Raw genomic sequence first — 23,955 nt, forward strand, 5'->3', positions numbered from 1 at the left:
TATTTACTAATAAATGCCAATGTATCTAGCACTTCTGACTCTGAAGGGACACCAAATAATATGTATATGAGTTGCTTATTCCATCAGTGAAATGCATAAATTGCTGAGGTGGGGAAGAAGGAAGCAGCTCTAAGTTAAGATGGGACACAAGTAATGGCAGTCAATGGGACCGTCCCCTCAAACCCTTCTTAGTCTAACTTTGTTCTTATTTCATTCTGCGTTTTGAATCAGGACAGACTCTTCTTTTGCGGCATGCATGGAGGGAAGGGCCTGAAGGTTCACTCTCCACATTTTCTTCCTGGAGCAAAAGATTCAGTTGTCCCTAAAATTATTTTCCCAAGATGGAGCAGAAGACACCTTGCTGTGTCCTGCTCTTCAGCTGCCTATGTGGTCATTATGGTATTGGGCCCATGGACAAACCTTTGCCCCAAATGGAGCTCCACTGACCCTACCCATAGCCCATGTAAATCCATTTTAGGAGAGCAAGTGTCCCTCAGTCCAGCTTGGTAGTTCCTGGACTGTTGAGTGGCATGGAGCGCCATTCCTAAAGTGTTGCTGATTTGGAGACACCTGCTGTATTGTAAAAAACCAGATGAGGACCCTGAAGCAGTGACCCTTGTATGATCCCTTAGTCTGGAAGAGCTGAAGTGTTAATTTAACAGCAGCAGCTGTGAATGAAGGTACCTTTATTTTGGCCTGCTCAGCAAAATTTGAAAATGGCTTTGATTTCTCTCTCTCAAGTACTCCAATGGCAGAACCCTTCTAGGAACACGGCATATGGGTAAGAACACATAGCAACACTATATAATTTTGATAATTGGTAGTAATATAGGGAATGTAAACCGGCCAAATAGTGACCCAGATGGGAGTCTGGATAGAAGTCTTGGGTATTCTTGCCAAAAAGTGCAGTTACCACTGTGGGTTTGTTACTGACAATTTTTTGCAATTTTTTTGTAGGAAATTTGGTGCCAGACCTACCTAAGATGACTTCCTCCGCAAGCCACCCAGATCTTTTAAGTGGATGGGATTCTTGGGCAGATTCCCCAACTACTACCAACCTAGCAACACAACAGCCTAAGAAGTCTGCACTTGAAGGTGTTACGCAATAAAAATATATTGTGTATTTCCATTGCTAAAGAAAATGCGTGCTCTCCAAATATCAGTCATCTCAGCCACCCAAAACAACGGAACAACCATATGCAGCTCTCATGTGGTTCATTAAATACAGTCACATTAAAGTACTTGGCTTTAAAGTACTGACAGTTATAGATGTGGCAAAAGCTAACATTGTAACATAACAAGAATTTTGGAGGAGAGGCCTCAGACAAGAATCTACAGAGAAAATATTGATAGCAATTTCCTAGGAATCAGGGAGACCGTTTTTGTCAACACCTTTTAAAAAAAAAAAGGATATTTTCATCCCCTGCCATCTGTGGCTTGTACATAACTTCATATTTGTTTTTATGACACAGGCCAAGTTCTTACTACAGGAAGCCAGACAAGTGTGCCTTCAGGTTTGTCTTTCAGCCAAGCAAAATCTCAGAACTTCGACCCCTTTGCTGACCTTGCTAACCTTAAATCTGGTCTTCCAGGTAATCTTGTACGTTTTCTTAAAAGAGCAAAGCAACTAATAACAATCCTTACCTCTGACACAGCACTTTTCATCTGTCGATCTCTCGGCACTTCACAAAGGAAGTTGGTAGCAGTATCATATCCCCATTTTACAGGTGGGTAAACTGAGGCACAGAGAGGTGATGTGACCTGTCTAAGGTTAGCCAGTAGGCTTGTGGCAGAGCCAAGAAGAAAACCCAGGTCCCAGTCCAGTGCTCTGACTTTCTGAATGTATCTAGTGGCTTTGATTTTCTTTTTGTTCCAGTAAATTTAATGCTGATAAAAGGGAACACTTCTTATATAATACACAGCTAATTGGTGACAGCAAATTTCACACGCCAGCCTTGAGAGCAAGAGCGTAGCAGGGTTCAGATAAAGAATAGACATTTATACAGATGGGAACTTCCAGTTACTATGTAGAAATTATGTTTTGAAAACATAGCTTGGAAGCAATATAAACCCTTTAATGCTTCAATCTCTAACTGAACTGGTTCGAAAAACGTTTTGAAACGTTTCTGAATGAGCATGTTATTCCATAATTATGTTATTCCATAATTGCCCACCGTGAGGTTTCTTGCACCTTCCTGTGATGCAGAACTTCTGAAACTGCTTTCGCCATTAGTAGAAATGTTAAACTGCTCTTTATTTTATATTGGTAACTTAAAAAAGGAAACAGAATACATGAATAGTTGTAATCTCTCTTCACTGGTTAATGGTTGGACTCTGGACAGGAACGTCAAGAACTTCCTTGTTAAACTCTCTCTCAGTACTCACCCATGATCAGTGTTACACTGAGTTTCATTACAGTGTTGATCATTTTATAAATCATTGTTTAGTAGTGAGAATTTTTCAGTATTTATCCACATGCCATCTCAGTGTCTGACTTCCTGAGTTGCACGCAGTGTACGTCATTATCTGTAAAGTAGCACTGTAAATTTACACCCAACTTTACAGACTTGTTATGTACTGTTAAAATTAGCTATTTTCTCCTCACTATTTTTGTATAATTTTGCAGCAGGTATTGAGTTAAAGAGGAAACCTCAGAAACCTTGATTAGTGCTTCCTTTTGTCAATAGTCACAAGCCATATGGCAGCAAATTCAATCAAGAAAAAATGAATAACCAACTACTTGGTTATGAGTTAATGTTTATGTACTGACCATATCTTTCCAACTGTACAAAACTCCATTATATAGATAGTCCCTATCCCAGAACCATTTTATCCAAAAGACAGGCGTAAGAAACAAGATACACTGAAAAGGGGTACTTGTGGCACCTTAGAGACTAACCCATTTATTTGAGCATAAGCTTATGCTCAGATAAATTGGTTAGTCCTCTAAGGTGCCACAAGTACTCCTTTTCTTTTTGCAAATACAGACTAACACGGCTGTTACTCTGAAGATACACTGAGAGATTTGGGGGAGGTGGTATCTCAAAATGATTTTAAAAACCCATTCAGATTTCTCTTGCCTATTAAATATGGGATGTAGAAAGCATTTGAGAAGGAGTTAGTTTGTGGGCTTTATGAAAGCCCAGGTCTTTGGGAAGGGGTGGGGACTAGCACACTGACTGAGAGATCATTCCATGCATATGGGGCAGCCTGGAGGAAAGCAAGAGTTCTGGAGTAGAAGAAAACAAATTGGGTGGTGTGACTGGGTGACAAAATCTGAGACTTGCTCGGGGCAATGTTGCACAGGGCTTTGGAGGAAAGGACAAGTTTAAAGTTTGAGTTTTAAGCAGATTGAGAAGAAAGATGTCGGTGCTGAGGGAGGCCAGGGAGGAGGCAGTTATTAAAGCTAAGGCAGGCAATGATGACAGGACAGAAAGGAATGGTCCAATTTTTTTTAAATGTTTATGAAATGGAATAAATGGCAAGATGTAGTGATATTTAGTGCTATCTTGGATGTGCAAGGGAGGAAGGGGGAGAAGTCTAAAATAGCCTTGCGCTTGTGATGGAAGATCAAGGTACTGATAACAGGAAGTGGTAAAGGTTTTGGAAGTAGCTCCGTTGGGTTCTGGTGGTGGCAGAAGTGCATCCAGGATGATACTTTTGGAAAGCCCTTTAGATATTGTGTAAGGGACAGGGGGAAGTTGACAGGAGTGAGGCAGCATGTTTGAGTGGTAGCTGAAGCTACGAGCCGATGAGGTCACTCAGGGAGAAGAGGGGACTGAGGACAGAGCCGTGAGGGACTCCTAACAGTGAAGGCAAGGAAGAGAAGAAGTTGCTACAGGAGATGCTGAAAGAGCCCTCAGATGCAGGTAGAAAATGGAGACCACATTGGTAAAAATCCAGGAAGGAGAAAATGATTGACGCTCTCAGAAGCAGCAGAAAGCTCAGGGAAGGTGAAGGCAGTTCTTTGACTTGGTCAAGAAGAGGTAACGGGAGAGCTAGTGAGAGCTGATCCAGTCGAGTGGGGAAGTGCACAGGCTGCATGGATTAGAGGAGAGGAAATCAAGGCAGTGACTATAAACAGCTTGTTCAGGAGGTGCAGTGGAAAAGAAAGACGCCGGGAGTTGGAGAGGCAGTTGGGGTTAAGGATTGGCCTTCTGAGAAGTGAGGATCCTAGTGCGAGTTTTCATGCTAGGGAAAAGGATCTGGAGTTAGGAGAGTATGAGTGAGAGGAGGTGAGGTGGTCAGGCACTGGGAGCAGAGGGGTTGGAAGTCAAGGGTAAGCAAGAAATCTCTGATACAATTAGCAAAGTGTATATGGTGTGTGGTCTTTCTTTCCCTACATTGTCTGTGTATACTCCCTGGCCCCTACTCCCTAGTAAAATATGTGCCAACTTAATCAGAGAAGCCTGGTCTTTTCTACCTTGCATTAAAATCAGTATGAGATATCAGGTTTCCTCCTCTTCTGGATTGTTAGTCTCCAGTGTGGACTCTGCTTTCTTGCTGAATTTTTTGAGAGTCTTTGGCTTTGTGTCAAGTTCTTACTCTTGCTGGAATCAGTAAGGAAGCTTCTACGCCTTTCTATTAGAATGTGTAGCTTCCTGTCGGCAGTCTCAGTGCAGTTCACGTTGAGAGAGCTTCTGTCCAAGAAAAATGTGTTAAGCTTAAAACATGATTGTTGTTTAAATTAATCAGAAATTAATGGAACCTTGAAGTGCTGGCTCACTCTGATTTTTCTCCATGTTGCCCCCCCCCCGGTGTCTGTCTTCCTTCTGCTCCTGTGTTGTAACTACAATGTGATAGTGAAGCTGGATGCAATCTGTAGCAACTGAGAGCAGATTTCAGTTCTCTGCTCCACTGCATGTGCAAGCTTGGGGGGCTGGGGGGAGGCCAGGCACAGAGGTCATGATATCAGAGCCTGGTCCTTGCACATGCAGCTGGCAATGAAGTCTTTGCTTCAGCTGATGATCCACAGCCTTTTACCTGATAACTTCAAGGTGCTTCTGCAGTGATGCTGCTTCAGTGGGAAAATGAGCAGTTGTGCCAGTCTGTTACGCCTGGTGGTTCATTGCCATTGTCCTAGGCAGCCAGACGCACAAAGGAGCAGAAAGATTGAAGGCACTTGCGTGCTGGGGAGGTGAGAAAATGTTGTTATGCCAAGCGTGAAAGCTCTTGGGGAGATGCTAGATGCTGCAGAAGTGCCAACACACTTCTATTTTGCTTTACTTCATGCCAATGGAGGCCTTATTTTTGCCAGATAATCTCAATAGTTTTGATGTAACTAACACTGTTTTTCATTTTATACCATCCCCACTAGGTTAGCCGTGTGCCAAACAAATATGACATGGTTAACATCATCCACGCCTTTATCTTAATAGCTTTGTCACTTTAGTATGTCCTAGTGGGCCAGATTCAGTCCTCCCTTATACATTTTACACCAATGTAATTCTATCAGCTACACTGGAGTTACCCCAGTTTTACACTGGTGTATGTCAGACCATAATCTATGCCAGTGTGCCGCACAGTCCAGTGGGGGAGTTACAACCGGATGCAGAAGTGCTTTGGCCATACCTCTTATGCTGCGGCCTGAAGATGTGGCACCCTAGACATAGCCCAGCCCAGTGCGTTAGGTCTATGCTGGGGGAATTTGCAGCGTAGGTGGTTAGACAACTTTTATGGCCCCCTTGCGCTACAGGATCATCCCAAAGAAACATCATCAGGGCTAGCGCTTCACCCTTACTATAAAAACGAACCTAAGCATTACTAATACCAATGGCCCCCAAAATCAGCTCCCTCCTTCACCTCTGTCACCTTCCTCTCATTGGCAATCACCTGAAGAGATGCAGAAGCAAGCTGCAAATGCAGAAAATACGTCTGCACCCCTCTGTGCACAGCTTTCAGCATCAGACTGCAAGAGCTGGCCAGCCACTTGTAACCACCACAATGGGGTGTAGTGGGGAGATAGTGTCGGAGATATCTTGGTCCAGCACTGTTGAAATTAAAGCTCATAATTATTTGTGACAACTAGAGTAGAGGGTGTCAAATTATTCCATATAAGCAATTTGCATGGTTGTCACTAGAAGCTTGTTGCGTGTTCATATACCATATAAAGCTTCTCGCAACAAGGTGTTTTCCTATTGCCTTGACTATGAATATTGTCAATGCTTGAATGCACTGTCCATAAAATTAACCAAATTTAAACAAAAATGATAAAATACAATGTTTGCCTTGCCTTGAAGGTGCTGTTCAGGTTTGAAGTTATTTGCAAACCTTTCAGTTATATATGTGCAAAGCTCAGGTGCCAGAAGTGTTCCAATACATTTTTGTAAGGCCGCCCAATAAAATATCTACTCGCCCCCCTTTATCATGACAGTGCAGATGCAAAAAACCTGTTTTACTCTCCTAACAAAAGATCCTGTGCAAGTCAGGTTTTGCGAGGGGGTTTACAGAAGCTTGCTATTGTAGACTCAGATCCAGCACCTGTTGAAACGAATGGAAAGATTCCCATTGACTGCAGTGCGGTTTGGATTGAGCCCGTAGTGTCCTCTTTGGCTCATTTTCAATGGTAAACATGTATTCCGTTAGGAGTGGCTATGTTGTCACTATCTCATCCGAAATAATACTAGGATGTGAATAAAGTGTCAGTTCAACTTCTTGGCATCCTCAGGCTTGGAACTGATTGTAAAGTAAGTGCAGGATTTTGAGTCCTATCTCAAGGCCTCAAATTAGTAGGTTCCCTCTGTTCATAGCAATCAAAATGTCCAGCAGTAGCTGTAAATGTCAGGTTTTGAGGGATTATTGGAATGAGAAGTTGGCTTAGCTTCGCTCCTGGCTGACCAACGTACGATACTAGTAACACAGCGTACGATACTCGTAGCAAAGAAACAAGAATGTACCATATTGGCCTAAAGCCTGCCAAAAAGCTGGCCAGCTTGGATTTTGTTAAAACTGAAAACCAGTGTGGCTGCCACTCTTGGGCTCTTTTCCATTGTTGTAACATTTTTCGGGAAATGTGCATGTCAGTGTTTATTTTTCAAGTGTAGTATAGAAAGCTGCAGATAGACCTATACATGCAGGGCCTTCTGTTTTGATTTTTTTCCTCAAAACATCCCAGTTGTGACTTTCTGTAGAAGTGGTGTGCAGGGTAAATCGTGAAGTAAAGGGCATTGCTGCCTGTGTTTGGATGTCTAAGGCCTGTCTATGCTTGGCTTATTCCTGTTCTAGTGTGAAGTGGTTTAGATCTGTTTTACGGAGGTGTAACAATGTGACCTTCCTCTTTCCAGTCTGAATTTGGATGATAATACTGCATTTAAATTCAACTACCAAGCTGCTTTTCAGTTGAATGGGCCTGTGCCAGAAAGTGTTATGTTGGCCAGTTGCCAAGGAAACTCGCTTTCTAGAAATGTGTCTGAAGGAAAGAGAAGTCAAATAAAGGCAGTCTGGGTGGAGCCTTGGCTAGGAGTATCATTCCCTGGCTTGTCCTGCTGAGTGCTGAAACTAAAGCTTTCGAGCTGGATTCCATTACAGTGGGCTTACGCCGGTGTAACCAATGGAGGATCAGGCCTTCGGTTGTAGCTGGTGAAGCTACGGAGGGCTAATATATTTTCCTCTCCAGGCAGAGATGGGAGGTACTAGAGAAATCTAGACAGTGATTTAATGAGGGAGATAATGCTAGCTTATCAGACAAGATAATTTTAGTATGTTGGGTTTGTGTATATATCGTACTTCAGTGTTGTTCTCAAAGCAATTTCTCTGCTGTCAGATCTCGTTCCGTTTTTTTCTCCGTATTTGTATACAGCCCATTACTAATATTTTTTTAAAGGCTTTAGAACCATTTCCCCAATCTGGTGAAGACTTCTTTATTTAAAAACAGTAATACACAAAAGGAAGCTTGAGGGCATGGATTTTAATGGAAGTGCCTTCAGAGCACACTTCTTTTTCTTGAGTACGACGGGAGTTTCCCAGTATCTTTCTCATAATAATTAGTAAATACTGAAATGTAAATAGTTAGCAGTGAAAACCTAATGTATTTTCCTGTGTTGAATATATCCACTGAAGTGCACTGTGTGGTGACCGATCAGACAAGCAGTTGTCACAAAATGACAGTTAAGTGGTTCAGGTTTGAGGTGGAATAACTGACACGCAGTAATGGGTTCCAGGCTAGAACTGCGATATTGTCTCTAGCTTTGCTGAAACTGTTCTCATTAAGTTTCACTTTCAGACACCCATGTTCTCTACATTAGATTTCATGTAAATTGAAGGGTGTCTCTTACTAAATCACTTGGGTAGGTGTCCAGACCAGAACTTGGGTGAGACTGTATTAAGTACTTGAAATATTTCAAAATGTATTACAACTAAATTACGCACTATTACTGTCTAGGTCCTTCTGGTGGTGGATTCCCAGCTGGTGGGTTTGGTCAGAAGTCAGCTCCGTCCCAGAAAGGAGGGAATCGGTGGCAGACAAAGAAACCACAAAATACAGGTACTTTGTGGCAATCCCACGCTCAACCACAGCAAGTTAAATCCAGCACACAGAGTAAACCCAACTATATCGTGAACTTCAGTGTTATTGGAGGCCGAGAAGAGAGAGGTATCCGAGCTCCAGGCTTTGGTAAGTTCTGTTTCCTGGAACTATAGTTATAATGGCGTGTTGCATATGAAGTCCTTGTGATCTCTACAAGCGTGGTTGTGGGGCTTTATGAAAACCAGAAGCTTTGAAAGATTCTGAAGAACTTATTTTAGTCATGTTAAAGGCTTCATATTTTGTTTTGTTGTTAAATGAGGTCTAATAGCAGTAACATGACTGGCATTTAAGCAGTTGCATTCAGATAAAGGTCCACTTCTCGGATATCGCTCATTGTCTACCAGCAGTTCCTGATAGATATTAGGATGACATATGCATTGTTGTTATAGCTGTGTTGGTGCCAGGATATTAGTGACACGAGGTGGGTGAGGTAATATCTTTTATTGGACCAACTTCTGTTGTTGAGAGAGACAAGCTTTTTAGCTTACACAGAGCTCTTCAGGTCTGGGAGATGTACACAGAGGCCTGGTTTACATTAGGAAACTAGGTCAGTTATAACTGTCACTCAGGGGTGTGGATTTTTCACAGCCCTGAGCAACACAGTTAAACCGTCCTAACCTCTGAGGTAGACAGCGCTAGATCAACGGAAGAATTCTCCCATCAACCTAGCTACCACTTCTCGGGGAGGTGGATTACCTACCCTGATGGAAGAACTCCTCCCATGGGCGTAGGTAGTGTCTTCATTAAGTGTAGAAAAGCCCAGAGTGTCACAGTTAAATACAAGGTGGTAGTTTGTTTAGTGTAAGGAGTTAACACATTTCAAGAGACCATTCAAGGTTAAGTGGCCCTTCAGACATAGAGGGGGAAAGGAGGGAAAAAAACCTATAATCCACTTAACCTTAATGGTCCCTTGAGATATGTGAAACACCCCTCTGAGCAACATAAAGTTACACCGACAGAAGCGCCGATGTGGACAGAGGTTCTCCCACTGACATAACTACTGCTGCTTGTTGGAGGTGGTTTAATTATGTCTATGGGAGAGCTCTCTCCTGTGGATATAGAGCAGCTACACGAGCTATTTTACATCAGCACACCTGCATCAGTAAGCTCACTAGTGTAGACATGGCCTTAGGGGAAAAACAGTTAAGAGAGTTGGTAGTTTTTCAAAGATATTATTAAAGGTAAAATAGCAGACTATCTCACTGCATAGGAAAGATAGGCAATATGGCAAGAGACCACCCTGGCTTAACCAGGAGATCTTGAATGATCTGAAACTCAAAAAAAAAAAAAAAAAGTCCTACGAAAAGTGGAAACTAAGTCAAATTACAGAGGATGAATATAAGCAAATAACACAAGTACATAGGGACAAAATTAGAAAGACCAAGGCACAAAACAAGATCAAACTAGCTAGAGACATAAAACAAGAAAATATTCTACAAATTCATTAGAAGCAAGAAGATGACCCAGGACGCTGTAGGCCCATTACTCAATGAGGGGGAGAAAACAATAATAGAAAATGTGGAAATGGCAGAAGTTGTAAATGATTTTTTTGTTTCGGTTTTCACCAAGAAGATTGGTGGTGATTGGATGTCTAACTTAGTGAATGCCAGTGAAAATGAGGTAGGACCAGAGGCTAAAATAGAGAAGGAATAGGTTAAAAATTACTTAAACAAATAAGGTGTCTTCAAGTCACCAGGGCTTGATGAAATACATGCGAGAATATTCAAGGAGCTGCCTGAGGAGATATCTGAACCATTAGCGATTCTCTTCAAAAAGTCATGGAAGACAGGAGAGATTCCAGAGGACTGGAAAAGGGCAAATATAGTGCCTATCTATAAAAAGGGAAATAAGGACAACCTGGGGAATTACAGGCCAGTCAGCTTAACTTCAGTACCCAGAAAGATAATGGAGCAAATAATTAAGCCATCAGTTTGCCAACACCTATAAGGTGATAAGTAACAGTCAGCATGGATTTGTCAAGAACAAATCGTGACCAACCAACCTGATAGCTTTCTTTGACAGGGTAAAAAGCCTTCTGGATGGGGGGCAAGCAGTAAATGTGGTATATCTTCACTTCAGTAAGGCTTTTGATACTCAAAAAGAAAAGGAGTACTTATGGCACCTTAGAGACTAACAAATTTATTTGAGCATAAGCTTTCGTGAGCTACAGCTCATAAACTAGGGAAATACAACCTAGATGGAGCTACTGTACGGTGGCTGCATAACTGGTTAGAAAACCATTCTCAGAGAGTAGTTATCAGTGGTTCACAGTCATGCTGGAAGGGCATAATGAGTGGGGTCCCTCAGGGATTGGTTCTGGGTTCTGTTCTGTTCAATATCCTCATCAGTGATTTAGATAATGGCATAGAGAGTACACTTATAAAGTTTGTGGACGATACCAAGCTGGGAGGGGTTGCAGGTGCTTTGGAGGACAGGACTAAAATTCAAAATGATCTGGACAAACTGGAGAAATGGTCTGAAGTAAATAGGATGAAATTCAATAAGGACAAATGCAAAGTACTACACTTAGGGAGGAACAATCAGTTGCACACGTACAAAATGGGAAATGACTGCCTAGGAAGGAGTACTGCGGAAAGGGATCTGGGGGTCATAGTGGACCACAAGCTAAATACGAGTCAACAATGTAACACTGTTGCAAAAAAAGCAAACATCAGTCTGGGATGTGTTATCGGGAGAGTTGTAAACAAGACATGAAAAGTAATTCTTCTGCTTCACTCCGCGCTGATTAGGCCTCAACTGGAGTGTTGTGTCCCGTTCTGGGTGCCATATTTCAGGAAAGATGTGGACAAATTGGAGAAAGTCCAGAGAATAGCAACAAAAATGATTAAAGGTCTAGAAAACTTGGCCTATGAGGGAAGATTGCAAAAATTGGGTTTGTTTAGTCTGGAGAAGAGAAGACCAAGAGGGGACATAAGTTTTCAAGTACATAAAAGATTGTTACAAGAAGGAAGGAGAAAAATTGGTTTTGTTAACCTCTGAGGATAGGACAAGAAGCTTGTGGCTTAAATTGCAGCAAGAGCTGTTCAGATTGGACATTAGGCAAAACTTCCTAACTGTCAGGGTGGTTAACCACTGGAATAAATTGCCTAGGGAGGTTGTAGAATCTCCATAACTGGATTTTTAAGAGCAGGTTAGACAAACACCTGTCAGGGATGGTCTAGATAAAGAGTGTAAGGGATTAGACTAGATGAGCTCTCGAGGTCCCTTCCAGTCGTATGATTCTGTGATTCTACACAACTCTCTACTTGCATAGTAATACCTCCCCCTGTCTACGCGGCTTTTTTAGCAGCATCATGTGCCACTGCTGGAGTCTTTTCCCGCCGCAGGCAACAGCTCCAGCAGTGGGGAAAGGCTCTTTCAGCAGGGAAAGGCTCTGGCAGCTCCCCACTGCTGGAGCCTTTCTCTGCTTGTGTAGATATACACCTCAGTGATGACATAGCCTGCCCTTTGCTGTGGCATGTGGCTACACACACCCTACGTGCTGCCATCAGTGAAAGTGCAGCATAGACATATACATAGTGTGGTACACTTGTTACCTCTTTCATGATGATGTACCAGTAAGCATTTTTCTTTTCTTTGTTTTAACAGGACAAAAGCCAAAAGTTTCAGAAAATGATTTTGAGGATCTATTATCTAATCAAGGGTTTTCAGCTAAATCTGACAAAAAAGGAACCAAGACAATTGCCGAGATGAGAAAGCAAGAAATGTCTAAAGACATGGACCCCTTAAAATTAAAGGTTTGATATTTAATAATAAAAACAATGGTTTTGATTCAAATATAAACATAATTCTGTTACTTAGAACTATTGATGGTAGAATGGGGGAGGATACAGTGAAGGATAAAAAAGAAACTGAAGGGGTACAAAGATGGTAGAAATTTGTAATAAAATTTTACATGTGTTTCTACCCATGTGCAGAATAACTGAGGAACCTACTGGTCTTAATGCATGAATGTATATCCTAATTGTTTAGCGTAACCAAGATACAGTGGGAAACTGGGGTATCAGTACAGAAGAGAATGATTTGTTCAGGGGAGAGGGTTTGTTCCATATTGGCATGCTTTGAAGTGCAGATGGTGGTAAAACTCCTCTCTAAAGTGTGTGATAAGATAAAAAGGAGCAAAAAGGAAAGGGTAATTTATGCTGTGGGTAGTCTGTTACAGACCACCTAATCCAGAATGGGAGGTGGACAAGGTAATTGTAGAACAGATCTAATGTCCATTTCACAAGAAATTATTGTAAAAGGATTTTGAGACTTTGAAAATGACTAGAAAAGCAGCAGGTAAAATCTCATGGACAGGGAAATTGAATATGGGGGGAGAAGAGTGAGAGAGAGCTGGAAAGTTCTGATGAACGTAGTTACCAACTCATAGCTGAAAACAAACCCAGATACAAACAAGTAAAATCCTAATGTGTGTGAACTGAAGTGTTACATCTAATGTAGGATTTTCTCCCCTAGATAGTACAAGGGCCTGGGTTTCCCATTTCGTTAAAGAGCACGTCTTGGTACAAACTTGGCTAGACAAGCACAAATCTCTTTTTGACTAAGGAGAAGATGGGAGGGTGCATTTCTGGTCTGTACCAAGCTGGGAGAACTTGGGTCAAAAGGTTTTCATTGCTATCGGGTCCACTCTTTGGCAGCTAGAGCCTTGTTTTATTACCTTTTCTCCAATAAAGTACAGTTTCACTAGTGCCCTTTCAGTTAAGGGGTTCAGGGCTATGGTGCTGTGATGGATGTGACTGATGATACAAAATTATGTCTTGTGGAGAACAGAAACTACTTGAGAATCACTTTCTTAGGGCATCTGATGATGCATCCGATGAAGTAAGCTCACGAAAGCTTCTGCTCAGATAAATTTGTTAGTCTCTAAGGTGTCACAAGTACTCCTTTTCTTTTTGTGGATACAGACGAACACGGCTGCTACTCTGAAACCTTTCTTAGGGCAGTCATTCATTCTCCTCACGGTGGCTCTCTGTCCCTCTATCAAATCCACTGAAAATGGACTATTAAACTCATATTAAAATTACTCTTTCCAGTCTCCACGGTGGCATCACTCCAAGTGAATTCTGATCAAATTTTGTATTTCTTCCTGGTGTGTTACTTGCAGATAAGGTTAAATGGTAACATTTACTATTTAGTTTTGTAAAACATTGTGAGGATAATATACATAGTTCTGAACAATATTAATAGAAATAATCTCAGGGAGGAATTGGGGAAATCAGCTTATTGATGGAATATTTTAACTCATGTCCATAGGTTGGTTTGAATGCTTTTTTAATGTAAAATACTATAAATAAAAAATAGAGCCTTTTACCTACCATCACCTGGGTTAGTAGGGAAGATGGGAGATATTACATAATGTGTTACAATTTAGAGATACTCACCTTACTGCCATAGGGATTCTATATTGATTGATATAAATATCATTATATAAAATCAACTAAGAAAAGTGCATTGTTAGCCAATTGTAGTTCAGGGGGCAATCTAGTACAGAAAACTTCAATTTACTCAAGCAAACCATATGAGTGTACAAGTCTCAAAACATCTTAAGACCCTTATCTGAAATTTACAAGTGAAACAAGATTTCTAGCATTGGAATGGACAACCTCTGTTACCATGGGATTAATTAGTGTAACTAAAATGAATATTCTGCCATGGTTACTTTGTTCAGATAACTTCTTGTCATCTATTCTACAATTTTTAAACATAACTTGTTGTTAATTCAGTTCTCTTGGAATGATTCCTATATAAGAGCCAAATTAACTACATATAAGCATGCTGGTCCTCTGCTAGCAGACTTGATATATCACTGTTGAGTTCCAAGGCTAAGCATGGTGTCCACTCTTTGGAATTTGGATGCATGATTAAGATCGTATTTGCAAAGTGCTCTCAACATTTTTGAAGCCCAAAGTCCAATTGTCTTGTTTTCAGTGATAGGAGAGGAAAGTATCTTCAAGCAAATTGGAAACATCATTTAAGGCAACTGCATTCAATTTGAATTTTTCTAATTTTGTTTCAGATTCTAGATTGGATTGAAGGAAAAGAGAGAAATATAAGAGCATTAATATCCACTCTTCACACTGTGCTCTGGGAAGGGGAGAACAAGTGGAAGCCAGTTGGCATGGCAGACCTCGTTACCCCTGAACAAGTAAAGAAGTACTATAGGAAAGCAGTACTTGTAGTTCATCCAGATAAGGTGAGTAGTTTTCTTGGGTATGTTAAAGGCTATTTATCGAACTGGTATTACCAATTAATTCTGCAATCCTAAAAGGAAAATCTGCTAAACTTCCTGCTTTTGAACAGAAACACCCATGCAAGCACAGCAAGGCTCGGTGGGGAAGGGTTTTAATATTGGCAGGGACAATAGGCTAGTTTCTGGGTGTTTTTTCAGTCCACCTTTCTGCTGTACGGTTATTGTGTTGAACTCTGGCACTTCAAGGTGGCAGCATCAGACTGTGGAGATAAGGATTCCCTTCAGATACAAAGGTTGAGAAGCACTTTTTCCACCACTCATATTATCATTCACTGCTGGACCCAGCTACATGGGTGCTTGGCCAGCCACATGTTCTGCCTTCCTTCTGTTTGTTTTGTTGTCTTCTGAAGTTAGCACACTAATGAGGCCATGCAGTACAGGATTCTCAAGTCTCACTTGTCATCCATAACACAGTAATGAGGTGTCAGAGCAGCCAGGGCTGAGCCCTGCCCTCACCTGAACTCCTGCACATCTGGGTCCCACTCAGCTCAGTCTGAGGAAAGCCCAGTTACTGGAGCAGAGTTCTGTTAGGTTCTGGACATCTGCCAATCAAAATGCAGATCAGTGGAATCTGTGCTTAATCTCTACTCCTTGAATGGGTCTTGGGGGGATCCTCCAACTCCTAGGCCTCCCAGAGATTTCAGTGGAGGCAGGGTCCCATATAATCCACAGTAAACTGGATATAAAATCTGTTGAAAGGTCCTGGTAGGAATGATGTGGCAGCTTCCAATTTAAAAAAAAAAAAAAGATGAAAAAAAGAATAACCCAATAAGCACAGTAGACCCTGTGTAAATGGTGATTTATATCTACATTATCTGTAGTGTCAGCAATAACATCCCTTTAAAAGTATTAGGGCAGTTCACCCCTTTCAGGGCTCCAGTTCGTGGCTGTGTACAGATGTAGGAAGATAACATTGCATCTCTTGCGCTTGGTTCAAATTTTCTTGCTTTTCTAACGAGAAGAGCAAGAATTAAGGAATTTTTTAAAAAAAACTCTAATTCTGGAGCATAATCCTGCAGCAACGTCTGAGGTTGCAGAATACATGGGGCCTCGTGTTTATGCGCATCTGAGCCAGGAAGAGTTAAAATTGAGCAGGTGGTGTATCTGCAGTATTACTGTGTACATACTGGTTCCACAGACCAATTTAGATTGCAGAACTTCCTCCATAACTTGGTGTATTTGTTTCAGGCTAAAAAGTCTAGGAGTATTCCTAGTCAGCAGTGTATGTTCAACTAGGAAAGTCGGACTCCAGTGTAAAAGAATTTAACAGCGTTCTTGGAAATAGCTCTTCAGTTGCATTGTGGGATACTAATGTAAGAGTTGCCATGCAGTATTTTTTACCTAAATTAGTTTTGATTTCATTTTTAAAGAGCCACTTGCTGAAAATGAAGACCATGTCTATTAACTCCTTTAATACAAAGATGGAAACTTTAGTACAACTTCAGTTACGTTGAGCAAATTAGACTAAAAATTTGAAGTGTTGCAGGCAAATTATAATCTCTCAGTGCCATTTAAACTATGACTTTGGTATATATGGGGATTTGGGGGGAAAAGGGAATTACAGTATTTGGATGAAAAAGCCATGCACGCTTACAGCACTATAGAACGAATAAAGGTAAACAGAAAGGGGCTAAACAAGAGACAGGGTGTGAATTTCACTGTTAGTAAAATCCAGTTTTCTCTCAAGCCCTGCTGCAGTTCTTCACATTCTTTAGACTTCTGCAGTAAGCTTCTAATACCTGCTCTGTTTGTTTACAGGCCACAGGACAGCCTTATGAACAGTATGCCAAAATGATCTTCATGGAGTTGAGTGATGCATGGTCAGAGTTTGAAAACCAGGGATCAAAATCCCTTTTCTAAAACTTCATCTTTACAGGATTTTCAAAATGTATGTGCAGCAAAATGGAGTGGAGAATTGTTAATCTGAATTTCTTATCTCTAGGATTTAGGAAAGATTTTTGCATGATTTCAGCACAGTTTGAAATCATACTTGGAAGTGGGTGATACATTTTGTAAGATGCAGAATCCAAAACGTACGCAGATGCACTCAGAGAACAATTGCTCAATGCTTCAGAATCTTAGCCTGAGAACAGATCTTTCCATTCAGGTTTAAATATGTTGAAATATAAATAACTTTAATGATGTCCGCTGATTTTTGGCATAATGGTATCGAAAGCATGAGCCATTCCAAATCCACTGATTTTTGGCGTAATGGTATCAAAAGTGTGTGAGGCATTCCAAATCCACTGATTTTGGTTTTTCTTTAAAAGAAACACACAACCTCAATTTGTACTTTATATTTTCAATAGTTATATGATTTGATTTTGATGTTTGGTGACCGTCGCCTTATTCTAGGTGCTTTAGTTATATTATCAGCAGTGAATTTGCTCAGCATATCTTTTTGCTGAATCTATAAGAGGTGTACATTTTCATCTGTATTTTGTGTAATCATTCTGATGATCATTCTGTAAATAATTAAAATATTTTCTGACAATACCTGTGTTCCTTACAATGAATTGACAGTTGCTTAGCCAAATAACTCCAAGTTAATGGAAAGTCAGCCAGGGTTGTTCTTGATTTTATTTTATTTTATTTTAAATGCATATCATGAACCTGGAAACAAATCTTAGCTTTAATATAAGGACTGCATATTCTAACTTTTTATTATTTGTTATGAACTTTTGGAAGGCACCACTATGATTAGTGTTTATTTTCCTACTCTATGAATTTCAGCTTTTACTCTTATTTTTTTTCTAGTGGAATGTGCCTTCCATTGGCTTTATAAATACCATACGAGAAAAAAGTTGACAGTCATTTATTCTAAAACTTGAAATGTGAGCACAAAACAGTTTACTCTGCTTTGATTTGTCTGTTTTAACTGAGTCAATGTTATATTGTTAGCTAGCCTCTTGAAAGCGTTTCCTGTGCTTATACCGACAGTGGGATACTTATGTTGTATGTCTGAGAACTTGATTTTTAGAAGCATGCATGCACACAGCTATGTATGCAAAGAACAAACCAGTGTGTATAGTTAGGGCATCATATACTCGATGTACTGCGAGTGCATTGGCTAGTGCAAGACTAGTTGAGAACCCAGTGTGAGAACACAGCTCACTGTACTGTATCTCATCTCTTTAAAAAAGAAACAAAAAACAAAAATTAACATGTACAAGTATATGGATATCTGAATACTAACGACCAATGACTATTGTATAACTCCAAACTGTAAATCCCAGTTCCTGGGGGCTAGTTTGCAAATGTTTCTTAGAGTGATATTTAGTTTTGGTGACAGTCTCTTGCACTGCAGCTTTGGGTCGGGAAGGAATTTTCCTCCAGAGCAGATTGGCAGAGGCCCTTGGGGTTTTTCACCTTCCTCTGCAGTGTGGGGCCCGGGTCACTTGCAGGAGGATTCTCTGCACCTTGAAGTCTTTAAACCATGATTTGAGGACTTCAATAGCTCAGACATAGGTGAGAGGTTTATTGCAGGAGTGGGTGGGTGAGATTCGGTGGCCTGCATTGTGCAGGAGGTCAGACTAGATGATCATAATGGTCCCTTCTGACCTGAATATCTATGAATCTACCCAAGTATCTTAAAAGATGTATTTTTAATCAATTTGCCTTTGCATCCAGTTTGGATTCTTAACTGAGAAAGGAGCTGCAGTGATGTCAAGGTACCTGTCTTACAATGAGTGTCTTCTAATTTTTTAATTCAGATTATCCCACAATTTGCATGAAATGAGGCTTTCAACTGCCAAATCGACATCACAGTGAATGGGTTGGCAAAGAGGTTATTTGAATGCTGTGTACACTTTACAGGCTCCCACCAAACTCAGATACAACACAGTTGAACTGTTACCTCGGTATGTAACGTGTGTACATATATTCGGTCACTGTGAATTTTGAAAGAGTGGAGGAGGATTATTGAACTCTGATCTGATTGAAATCGAAAGTATGGGTTTGTGCCGGCACAACTCTGAATTAGCCTTAATTCCACTGGTTCTTCTTCGAGTGCTTGCTCATGTCGATTCCATTCTAGGTGTGTGTGCACGTGGGTGCGCACAGTTGTAAGAGACTTTCGCCTTAGTGGTATCCATAGGGTTGGCTGTGGCGCCCTCTGGAGTGCCACGCTCATGCATCAGTATATCAGGCACCACCGGCCCTCCACCCTCTCAGTTCCTTCTTGCTGCCTGTGCTGGTTGGTCAAAGCACCTCTCTCCCTTGCCTCGCAGGCGGTCAGTGGTTCTTTCCCTTTGTGTTACAGCTGTAAATAGTTTTGTTTATTGTAGATTAGTTAGTAAGTAGCTGTTAAGTCAGAGATGGGCAAACTGCGGTGTGTGGGCCACGTCCTGCCCAGCCCTTGAGCTCCTGGCCGGGGAGGCTAGCCCCCAGCCCCTCTCCTGCTGTCCCCCCTCCCCCACGGCGACGCTGGCAGTGCTATGGGCAGTCGGGCTGCCCGCTCCTGCAGGGCAGCGCAGCAGCGTGTCTGGCTCCAGCCGGGCAGCGCAACTGCCAGACATGCTGCTCTGAGCAGCATGGTAAGGGGGCTGGGGAGGTCCCGGGGGGCAGTCAGGGGACAGGGAGTAGTTGGATAGGTGTGGGAGTCCTGGGGGGCCTGTCAGGGTGGTTGGATGGGGCAGAGGTTCTGGGGGGGGGGCAGTCAGGGGACGGGGTACAGGAGGAGTTGGAAAGGCATGGGAATCCCAGGAGCCCTGTCAGGGGCCGGGGGTGTGGATTGGGGTCGGGGAGGTCAGGGGACAGGGAGCAGGGTGGGTTGGAAAGGGGGTGGAGTCCCAGGAGGGCAGTTAGGGCTGGGGTCCTGGGAGGGGGCGGTCAGGGGACAAGGAGCAGGGGGGTTGGATGGGTGGGAGGTTCTGAGGGGGGCAGTCAGGGGGTGGGAAGTGGGAGGGGGCGGATAGGGGGCGGGGGCTAGGCTGCTTGGTGAGGCACAGCCTTCCCTACCTGGCCCTCCATACAGTTTTGCAACCCCAATATGGCCCTTGGGCCAAAAAGTTTGCCCACCCCGTGTTAAGCTCTGCAGTTACTCAGTAAGGGTCCCGCACTTTGCCCCAGGTCACCGGGTTTTAAGCCCTGCCTGTTAGTGACCTGCATGGCAGCTGTCTGAAGTGCCTGGGGGAATCCCATGTAAAGGGAGTGTCGCATCTGTAAGAACTTTCGTCCCAAGACACAGAAAGAGCGCGACATTCATTCGAGGGCCCTCCTTATGGAGGCTGCTCTCTGCCCAGCCTCAGAGCTGTCCCGGCCAGATGCAAGTGTCCCCAGCACTTCAGCCTTGGTGCATAGTGCACCCTGGCACCGGGCTCTACCTGGCACTGATCCCCTTTGCCGGTGCCCAAGAAGAAATCTGAAAAGTGGACCCAGCACCGAGCAAGACAGACCAAGGGGCATTGGGTAAAGGACCCTGTTTTGGCCTCCCGCCCATGCCAGAGCCGCAGGGGGACACGTCCCTGAGGGGACCTCCTGCCCCCCAAGGGATCTGCCACCAATTCTGGGAGTGGTAGGGGACCCAGACTTATGGCGGAGTTAATGTCTTCCCAGCTCCCGGCGCTGAGAAAGCAAAGGACATCGGGTGCGGCGATGGACCTGGCAAAGTCTCCCTACGAGGGCAAGCCAGCCATGAAAGCCTCCCAGAAGGCGAGTGAATGCCACCGGTTTCCGGAGCTGAGGCAGAGCTCCTTGTTGCCATGTCCCTGGTTTCCGCATCAGCCTAGGTCACCGGTTCACCACCACAGATTGTCAGCACTGCTCTCTCGGTTTCCATCCTCTCATCAGGACTCGCCCTGAGGGAAGCGCCGGTTACTGCATGGTCGGCACCATTTATCCTCACGCCAACCCCCTCCACGCCAACGATCACTGTCACCTAGACCACGGGGACGCTCCCTGACATGGCGCTGCTCCCTCTACTCCCGGCACCAGTCTGCCTACTCAAGGCACCGTTCACCCACAGCGATGGTTAGCCACCAGACTCAGGTGTTGACAGCCCTGCAATGGTCACTGAAGGAGGATTCCTCCGGCATGGAGAAGGAGTTCAGCCCCTCACTGAGACAGCTCCATCGTGACTGGGCTCCTGAGGCTGTGTCCACCTCAGCGATGCCATGCTGGCAGCAGGGCCAGTGGCCAGCGCAATGGCCTTACTGGAATGCCTGGGGCATGCCCATTATGCCGATGCCCCTGTCGTACCAATCGTTGGTCGCCCCATTGGACAAGCATCAAATGGCACCAGGCTCAGTGCGCAAAGTGCAAACAGACACTGGGGTAGAGAGCTGATGTCCCGGGCCCTCCCCCAATGGCTCAGTCGTCCTCATCCTTTCCAGATGAGGCTGTGGTGGGGCCCTCTTGTGCTAGCACACCAGACGACTTTAAGGAGCACCAAGCCCTGCTCCAAAGGATGGCCACTAACTTAGGCCTAGAGGCGGAAGAGATGGCAGAGCAATCAGACACTTTAATGTGCTCTCTATATCCTCCCTCGCACGTGTTGTGCTCCCGGTGCCCAAAAGAGTCCTAAAGATTGCCAGAACCCTCTGGCAAACCCCGTCCTCAATCCTGCCCACTTCCAAGAGGGCTGAGAAGTATTTCATTCCCGCCAAGGGGTTTGAATACTTATACACTCACCCGCCCCTGGGTTCATTGGTTGTTTCAACAGCCAAGAAGAAAGACAAGCAAGGGCATTCTAGTTCCACCCCAAAAAATGAGGAGGCCAAGAGACTGGAACTTCTTGTGAGGAAAATTTATTCAATGGCCAGTCTCCAATTCAGAGGCTCTTTTGGGGAGATATAACCTTTACATGTGGGACTCCTTCCATAAGTTTAAGGACTCCATGCTCATCAAGGGCAGGTCACAGGATCAAGTGCAGATATAGTGTGTGCCACCTGTCACGACCTGGGCCTGTTAGTGAACTAAAAGAAGTCATACCAGTGCAACAAATAGAGTTTATTGGGGCAATCCTCAACTCCACACAGGCCAGAGCCTTCCTTCTGGAGGCCCATTTCCAAGCCATGTCAGATGTGATTTCCTGTGTAAGGGGCCACCCGCTCACTGCGGCCTGCACTTGCCTAAGGTTGCTAGGCCACATGGCTGCCTGTACTTATGTGGTCCGTCATGCCCAGCTCCACTTCTGGCCGCTGCAGGTTTGGCTGGCATCGGTCTATGTCCCCAACAAGCATGACCTCGATCTGGTCATCAAGGTGCCGGACCACTTCTGCTCATCACTGGCATGGTGGTTGGACCCGCATTGGCATTGCAGGGAGTTCCCTTCGCGGCCCCAGCCCTGTCGCTAACTCTGGTTTTCGACATCTCTGACCTGGGCTGGGTGAGCTTGGTACTCAGGGCCGGTGGTTGGGGGTCAACCGCTCCCTCCACATAAATGTCAGAGAGCTCAGAGCAGTTTGCCTGGCCTGTCAGGCTTTTCGGTCCTACTTACAAGGCAAAGTGGTTCAAGTCCTGATGAACAACATCTCCACGATGTTTTATATCAACAAAAGCAAGGCAGAGCCAGGTCATCAGCCCTCTGCCAGGAAGTTCTCTGGCTCTGGGACTTCTGTGTGCAGCATGCCATTCGCCTTGTGGCAGCACACCTCCCCGGGACCAGGAACATGTTAGAAGCTCACCTCAGCAGAGCCTTCTCATGTCGCCACGAACGGTCACTCCACCCTGAGGTAATCAGGGGGATCTTCCGAAAGTGGGGATCTCCCCAGGTGGACTTGTTCTCAACTCAAAAGAACAGAAAATGCCACCTGTTCTGCTCATTTTGGGGGATCGACAGGGGCTCCTTGTTGGATGCCTTCTTACTTCTGTGGTTGGGGGCTCTGATGTACGCTTTCCCACCAGTGCTGTTGTTTCACAGAGTCCTCGTGAAGACCAAGCAGGACAAGGCCAAGGTCATCCTGATAGCCCCGGCTTGGTCTCACCAACACTGGTTCGGCACACTGATGGACCTGTCGGTGATGTCCCCACTGCAGCTGCCCCTCTGGCTGGATCTCCTGTCCCAGAATCATGGCAGGCTCCTGCACCCGAATCTAGCAGCGCTGCACCTGACAGCTTGGTTGCTGCATGGTTAACTGCTGAAGAGCAGGAGTGGTCGGCCCGTGTCCAACAGGTCCTACTGGGTAGTAAAAAGCCCTCCACTAGAGTGACCTACCTGGCCAAATGGAAATGATTCATGTGCTGGGCCTTGGCCCTAGGGGTTAGGCCTGAGCAGGCCAGCTCGCTGCAGTCGATCCTGGGCTACCTTATGCATCTCAAGCTCCAATTAAAGTCCACTTGGCTGCCATATCAGCCTTTCACCCTCCATTCCAGGGCAGGTTGGTCTTCACTCATATCATAACAGTCCAATTCTTGAAAGGTCTGGAATGACTTTTACCCCCAGGTCTGGGACCCAGTCCCTCTGTGGGACCTGAATCTGGTGCTTGCCAGACTCATGAAAGCTCCATTCAAGCCCTTGGTGTCCTGTTCCCTTCTTCTACTCTCCTGCAAGATGTCGTTCCCAGTGGTGATAACTTCTGCCTGAAGGGTCTCTGAGATTAGGGCACTTACCTCGGACCTGCCCTATATGGTGTTTTTCAAGGACAAGGTCCAGGTGCAGCCACATCCAGCTTTCCTGTCCAAGGTGGTTTCGCAATTTCACATGAGCCAGGACATATTTTCACCAGTCTTCTTCATGAAGCCTCATAAGTCTGAGGAGGAACGTAGGTTGCACTCCCTGCAAGCCTTCTACATCGAGAGGACCAAGCCATTCCGCAAGTCAACGCAGCTGTTCATCGCGGTGGTTGACAGGATGAAAGGTCGTCCAGTGTCCACCCAGAGAATTTCATCTTGGATCACCGCCTGCATCCGATTTTGCTATCATCAGGCAAAAGTTCCTCCACCAGCAATTGTAACCACCCATTTGACTAGAGCACAAGCCTTGGTGGCAGCCTTCCTGGCCCATGTGCCAATTCCAAACATCTACAGGGCCGCCACCTGGTCATCCATTCACACATTCACATCTCACTATGTGCTTACCCAGCAAGCCCGAGACGATGCCGGCTTCAGTAGAGCAGTATTACAAGCTGCATGTCCATTAATGCTGAGACCACCTCCAGGGATACTGCTTGTGAGTCACCTAGAATGGAATCGACATGAGCAAGCACTCGAAGAATTA

General features: G+C 44.1%; 1 protein-coding gene across 2 annotated transcripts in view; it reads left to right on the forward strand.

Moving 5' to 3' along the window:
- GAK (cyclin G associated kinase) overlaps positions 1-19,230 on the forward strand; it is a 136,620-nt gene extending 117,390 nt beyond the window's left edge. For both annotated transcript variants that reach the window (XM_074953611.1, XM_074953612.1), the window contains 6 exons: positions 958-1,095; positions 1,473-1,592; positions 8,381-8,611; positions 12,134-12,282; positions 14,565-14,741; positions 16,557-19,230. In XM_074953611.1, the coding sequence (XP_074809712.1) occupies positions 958-1,095; positions 1,473-1,592; positions 8,381-8,611; positions 12,134-12,282; positions 14,565-14,741; positions 16,557-16,658 (917 nt within the window). In that variant the 3' untranslated portion in view covers positions 16,659-19,230. The remainder of the gene's footprint in view (positions 1-957; positions 1,096-1,472; positions 1,593-8,380; positions 8,612-12,133; positions 12,283-14,564; positions 14,742-16,556) is intronic.
- Positions 19,231-23,955: the final 4,725 nt, after the last annotated feature.

Source organism: Natator depressus, chromosome 5 (genome assembly GCF_965152275.1).
Source record: "Natator depressus isolate rNatDep1 chromosome 5, rNatDep2.hap1, whole genome shotgun sequence".
NCBI classification, from domain to species: domain Eukaryota; kingdom Metazoa; phylum Chordata; order Testudines; family Cheloniidae; genus Natator; species Natator depressus.